The sequence below is a fragment of the Aplysia californica genome, unplaced genomic scaffold (assembly GCF_000002075.1).
Source record: "Aplysia californica isolate F4 #8 unplaced genomic scaffold, AplCal3.0 scaffold00767, whole genome shotgun sequence".
NCBI lineage: Eukaryota > Metazoa > Mollusca > Gastropoda > Aplysiida > Aplysiidae > Aplysia > Aplysia californica.
The window spans coordinates 155,698-162,563 of NW_004798037.1; the positions used below are offsets into that span (position 1 = coordinate 155,698).

The window sequence follows — 6,866 nt, forward strand, 5'->3', positions numbered from 1 at the left end:
CCGGCTTGTTTTAAAAACGATATTCCGTTGTTGTTTGTTCCTTTTTGCTCTCCAGGGAAGCCACTTTTCCGCTTTTTTCCCGTTACTTCCGGTATTTTGATCCTGATCCGCTATTCCGTTATTGAGATCGAGATAGAATCTATAGTTGGGGAAAAAAATAATTCTATGTACACCCATTTATTTTTGTTTGTTTGTCATTTCTCTCTATGTACACCCTTTGGGTTTTAAATTGATATTCATATGTTAGCGAGACCGTGGTGCGTGGATTTTCAGCTATTTTCAAGAAAGTTGAGTGGCATCCCTGGTTTTCGCCTGATTGGGATAAAAAGTTGGGGTTTCTTTTTTCGTAAGTGACCATGAAAATAGATGACTGTATGATTGATCTTTTAAAACATTATTCAGCCGTTTTTCCTTGTGAAAAATATTTAATCTATAGTTGGTGAAAAGAGATAACCATACGATTGATTTTTTAAAACATTATTCAGTATTTTTTCCTTGTGAAATGATTGATTTTTTAAACATTATTCAGTCATTTTTTTCTTGTGAAAAAGAAAAAAATGTAATGTATATAATATAATGTAATGTATATAGCTTATGGAAGTGTTGGTTTCCCCTCTCCCAACCCCCCCCCCCCCCCCCCCCCCCCCCTCCACCAGAATGTGATTCACTACCACCACTGGCGAGAAGGCAACCTGCCGCCCAACTCCAAGTGTGTGGCGTGCAAGAAGACATGCTGGTCGTCCGAGTGCCTGGCCGGCATGCGCTGCGAGTGGTGTGGAGTCTCGGTAAGCTTTTCTATTTTTTTCTGCTCTCTTATCTCTCTCTCTTGTCTGTCTCTCTTATCTATCTCTCTTGTCTTGTATTTTTCCGGGTAGACCGTTTAAAAATTTTTTGTGAGGAGATGGAGAAGAGTAGATGGTAGGAAAGAAGGGGAAGAGGAGGAGGAAGGAACTGGTTCATAATATATTTAAATGTACATAATATATTAAAATGTATATGAGTGGGTGGTTGCAGGGTGCCCTGGTGTGGTTTGCTCCTTCTTTTCTGACAAACATCTATTGTCCTTATCTCTCCTCGCTTCTTTTTTTTTGGTGTAAGTTACTCTCTTGTAACACACCTATTCTTCGGCACTTATATGCCCTTATTGTGTTGTAAGTGCCGTAAAACTCTTACTAAAAATGTGGGTGGTAGGCGTGTTCTCTGATGTGGTTTGCTCCTTCTTTCCTGTCAAACATCTATCGTCTTTATCTCTCTTCCTTTTTTTTTCGGTGTAATTTACTCTCTTGTAACTCTTCTAATCTTCGGCACTTATATAACCTTATTGTGTTGTAAATGCTGTAAAACTCTTACTAAAACTATCTCCCCTTCTTCTTTTTTATGTTTGTTACTCTCTTGTAACACCTCTAATCTTCCGGCGCTCATATGACCTTATGCAGTTGCGAGCGCAGTAAAACCTCTACTAAAAAAAAAAACTCTTACTAAAACTTAAAAAAAAATATTTGTATTATATTTATTATTAAATGTTATAATTTATGTCCTTTATGCTGCCTTTTGTTTACCGGACCTGAGATTTCTCCCTTATGCTGAGATTTTTTTTTCACACCAAATTTGTTTGTCCAGGCTCATGCTACCTGCTACCGCTCCCTACCTGTAGAATGCAAGTTTGGGAGTCTCAGAGAGATTCTGCTCCCGTCTAGCTGTCTAACGATTCCGAGGCTCGATGTTCCCATGGAAACCATCCTGGGCATCAGTCGCAAGTCGAGTAAGTGGCCGTAGAAATAGATGTCCTGTTGTTGGTATGTTAGGTTTTTATAAAACAATCTTCATCATCATCTCATCATCATCGTCATAATCATCGTCATCATCATCATCAACACCACAACCACCACCACCATCTTCATCTTCATCATCATCATCATCATCATCATCATCATCATCATCATCATCATCAATACCACAACCACCACCACCATCTTCATTATCATTATCATTATCATCATCATCATCATCATCATCATCATCATCATCACCGACTAAACAGTTCCCCTTTTTCTTGTTGTGTTTTTCTTGCTTAATTTTTTCTTCTTGAAAAAATGGATTACCTTTGATGAAATTTTTTTATCTGCGACATCATTTCTTCCATCCAGCATAAAGTAATGTTGTGTTGTTTGTTTCTATCCTCCCCCTCCCCACCTCCACTGCTCTCCTGGTCTGGCAGCTTTTCCAGGTAAGCATGATGGAAATTTTTTTAAAAAAATTATTGCCTTTTAATCGTAATACACACACATTAAGTTAGACACTCATTTGACCGAATGTAGTTGCGAGTGGTGTAAAACCTTACTAAAAAACCCAGAAAACTTACAAAAGTTATTTTTGTTGAGGTTTATATCCTCCCCACCGCTTTAATATCTACTATTTCTACTAGTTATTGTGAAACCTAATATTATTAATGTTGTCATGAGAGGCTTAAGAAAAACCCAGCTGATTTGGGGAAAGTTGGGGGGGGGGGGGGGGGGGGGGGGGAGGGTGGGGGAGCGATTTTTGTTCACTTTTCTTTATCGCTTTTTTCCCCATTGTCGTTCTGGTATTTTAAAATCCTCTTTTAAAAAAAAAGATTGGGTTGCAGGAATGGTGAAAAAGGGGGAGTTTTTTGTGTGAGTGGGTGGGGGGGATGAGAATGGCTTTCCTTCCATTTCGAGCAAGCTTAAAAATATAAATTACTGTTGGTAAAATATCAATTTCCTTTGGTAAGTGCAATTGAAATGCACAAGATATTGAAAAATTTTTTCAACAAGTTTTGGTTTTGATTTTTATCTTTGTCAGCGCGCACTGTTTCAGAAGAGTGGTCCTCTAGTGGTGACTCAAAGACGGAGGACGAGGAGAGGGAGAGACGGTCGCCCAGGGAGAAAGACGGCAGAGACAAGGATAAGGAAGATTGTAAGTGCCAGAAAGGAAGATTGTAAGTGTAAGTGCCAGACTTTGTTTAAAGATAGACTCCAGGAGGATTGTAAATCAAGGAAGATTGTTAGTGGAGGAAGATTGTAAGTACAGGAGGATTGTAAATACAGGAATATTGTAAGTACAGAAGGATTGTAAATCCAGGAAGATTGTAAATACAGGAAGATTGTAAGTACCAGACTTTGTGTAGAAATCGACTCCAGGATGATTGTAGTACAGGATGATTGTAGTACAGGAAGACTGTAAGTACCAGATTTTGTTAGATAGACTCGATTCTCGAGGGAGATTGTAAGTACCAATGAGATTGTAAATACCCGCCGGGAGATTGGAAGTACCAGGAAGATTGTAAATATTGCATGGGATTTCTAAGGCTCTTGGCAGTACTTCAGAATTAACAATGCATATCATGTTCCAGCTAAATGGGCAAAATGGGTATCAAATAGAAATTCATTTAGTGTAAAATTCATAGAGCTTGCTGTCGAGCGGGGGTGTTCGCTATACAAATGCTATTTGTTTTATTATTATTATTATGATTGTTTTTGTTATTGTTATTGTTATTATTATTACTATTATTAGTCATTATTAGACTATTATTAGTCATTTGGTGAGATTTGTTTTGTTTTGAATTTGTGGGAACAGCTGCTTTTTTTTTCTCTTCCTTACTATTGTCATTTTCCTCTACTTCTTTCGTATGTTCGTCACTCTCTTGTGAACTGCTATTTCGGGGGTGTCTTGATAGTCAAAGCAGACTTTGTGCTGTTGAGGCAAGAGAGGTGAGCAGAGTAAGCCTGATTCCCCGTTTGGACTTCTGTATCTGTTGACATCCTCCCGTTGGTGCCCATATAACCTTATGCTGTTGCGAGCACTGTCTTCTTCTTCTTCTTCTTCTTCTTCTTCTGACCTAATGCAGTTGCGGGCGCCATAAAACTCTTACTAAAATTTAAACTCTTCGCTCTACTTCTTCTTCTTCTTCTTCTTCTTCTTCTTCTTCTTCTCCTTCTCCTCCTCCTCCTCCTCCTTCTCCTCCTCCTCCTCCTCCTCCTCCTCCTTTGGTGAGATTTGTTTTTTAAATTTGTGCATTCTGTCTGTTTCAATCATTGTCTGAGCACTTTGTCACTTTTTTTTGTCTGTCTATCCAGGTGAAATCATCCGAGTGTTTGATGGCAACGCCTCCCTGAAGAAGCGCCTGTACCGCACAATATCTGTGCCCAGAAACGCAACTGTACAGGCCATCTTGGTGAGTAGAATAGCATGAGGGTCATACCCCAATCCCCTCCCAACTCGCGATCTCAGTGCTTTCTTGTCGTATCACCATTTTTAACCCTATCCGTACGCCCTGGGGTCATTTTGTACCCCCTAGGTTGTATTCTTCACATTTAGAATACTTCTAATGCAAAGATCTCTTTGAAACTTTCAGTATTTCTTTAAAAATCATTTTGCTAGGCAAAGCGTACGGATTGGATAAACAAGTAAATTTCCTCTTTGGATAGTGGTGGCACAGAGTTCCCCACGTCGTATGGATACGATAGTAAAACACGATGTATGAATAGGGTTAATAACAGTGAAAACATTTCACGAGAAAGGGTGAGCTTAAGAAGATGTTACATTTTCACTGTTTAAAAAGATACAGATACGACAAGAAAGCACTGAGGTCGCAAACTCTTTATTCTTTTTTTGTTTTGTTTTGAGAAAACTTAACTAAAAAGATCTAGCACCTGATGAAGTAGAGCACAGGTTTAAAATGTCCCAGTAAGTGTATTCTTTATACATGAAATGAAATCCTGCAATATTGAGGGTTGAAATAAGTAATGGGCACTTTTACTGTACCAAAAACTAGGAACCAGAAGAAAAATAAAAAGACAGGTGGTTGTGTTATACAGGGGTAGTAAAAACTTTGTTGTGCTGGGACTACCTTCTTCTCAAGGGAATATTGCTTTTTTAGTCTGTTACACCTTTTTGTTGTTTCTGTCGTCCAAACTGTTTCTCATCATTCTCTTTACGTGGGTGGTTGGCAGGTGCTCTGGTGTGGTTTGCTCCTTCTTTTCTATCAAACATCTATCGTCTTTATCTCTCCCCCTCCTTCTATTTTGTGTTTGTTACTCTCTTGCAACACCTCTAATCTTCAGCACTTATATGACTTTATCGTGTTGCAAGTGCCGTAAAACACTTACTAAAACTAAAATTCTCTTGACGTTGTAATTTTTCAGGAGGCAGCTCTTAAGACATTCCACATATCAGACGATCCAAAAAACTATTTCGTCACAGAAGCCTCGGAGTCAAGCCTTGGTAAGTTGTGTGTGTGTGTGTGTGTGTGTGTGTGTGTGTGTGTGTGTGTGTGTGTGTGTGTGTGCTGTTGATGTAGCCAAAAAATTATTTGTGTAGTAAAATTTTGAGTCCGGGCCATTTACTGTCTCACTGAAGTGACTGGTTGGCAAGCGCGATTGGTAGGTCCTACTTGTTTTCTGTCTGTTTGTCTGTCTGTCTATCTGTTTGTCTGTCTGTCTGTCTGTCTGTCTGTCTGTCTGTCTGTCTGTCTGTCTGTCTGTCTGTCTGTGTGGGTGGTTGGCGGTTGCTCTGGTGTAGTTTGCTCCTTCTTTCCTATCAAACATCTGTGGTCCTGATCTCTCCTCCTTCTTTTTTGTGTTTGTTACTCTCTTGTAACACCTCTAATCTTCGGCACTTATATGACCTTATTGTGTTGCACGTGCCGTAAAATTCTCACTAAAACTAACTGTCTCTCTGTCTGTCTTACTTTTTCCTTGAGATAGATTACTGTCATTATGTGGGTGCGTTTCTCTTTACTCAAACAAGCTAAGCTAGGTCTCAAAGAAGTTACCACCCCCAGGGTAAGTGCCACTGACTGAAGTGTCTTTAGGCCATTCCCAAAGGGGGGACATTTCTCGTTCAAGCATAGTAGAATTGTAAATGGGCTGACTCATATCGCACTCATAACTGTGCCTGATCTACAACAGGGAACTGCTGCTTTTTCTGTCCTGATCCTTACTATTGTCATTTTCCTCTACTTCTTTTGTATGTTTGCCACACTCTTGTGACCTGCTATTTTGGGGTGCCTTGATAGTCGAAGCAGACCTTGTGCTGTTGTAAAGACTGTAAAGACTTCTCTGTAAAGACTTCTCTGTTGACACCCACCCCTTGGCGCTCATATGACCTTATGCAGTTGCGAGCGCCGTAAAACCCTCTCCTATTTAAAAAAAAAAGAAGTTACCACCAAAGGTTCAGTTTCCATCATTGCTGGATGGCCATTTTGCTTTGATGTTACACTTAGATGTGTTTGTGAAGGGACATTTATTTTGGTACATTCGTTCTGATCTCTGATATCTGCAAATATTTTGTTGTTTTATATCAGTGTAATTAAATGAACTCCTTAACGTGACCTAGTTGTTTGACAGGCAATCAAGTTCAAAACTGGTCTGACAAACGTGTGTGTGTTTGTGCGTGTGTGTGTTTATGAGTGTGTGTATGTGAGTATGTGTGTGTGTGTGTGTTTGTGTGTGTGTGTGTGTGCGTGCATGCATGTACGTATGTGTGTGTATGTGTGTGTGTATGTGAGTGTGCCTGTGTGTGCATCCATGCATGTGCGTGCATGCGTGCGTGTGTGTGTGTTGACGCGCCCTGCTACGTAGCTTTGGCTCTCTCTGACTGGCCTCCTCCCCTCCTCCTCCCCCCCTCCTCCCCCGCTCGCTCATCCTGACAGCGCTGCACAACCTTCCCCTGTCAGCAGGTGAGCGGGAGCTGGAGGAGAGCATGCCGGTCCGCTCGCAGCTCAAGACGCCTGACGGCAAGCGGCCCTCCATCTTCCTCCGCTACAAGGAGCAGAAGGACAGCGGCTGCATCAAGGTCTACCCTGGAGGTCTCAGGTAAAATGAGGGGGGTGTTTAGAAAGTTTG

General features: G+C 40.6%; 1 protein-coding gene across 1 annotated transcript in view; it reads left to right on the plus strand.

The window, feature by feature from the left end:
• LOC100533281 (diacylglycerol kinase theta) overlaps positions 1–6,866 on the plus strand; it is a gene marked incomplete in the record, with an annotated part of 26,354 nt that overhangs the window by 617 nt on the left and 18,871 nt on the right. The window contains 7 exon segments of the mRNA XM_035972628.1: positions 657–785; positions 1,621–1,762; positions 2,219–2,227; positions 2,824–2,937; positions 4,098–4,195; positions 5,166–5,244; positions 6,698–6,836. Coding sequence (XP_035828521.1) covers positions 657–785; positions 1,621–1,762; positions 2,219–2,227; positions 2,824–2,937; positions 4,098–4,195; positions 5,166–5,244; positions 6,698–6,836 — 710 coding nt within the window.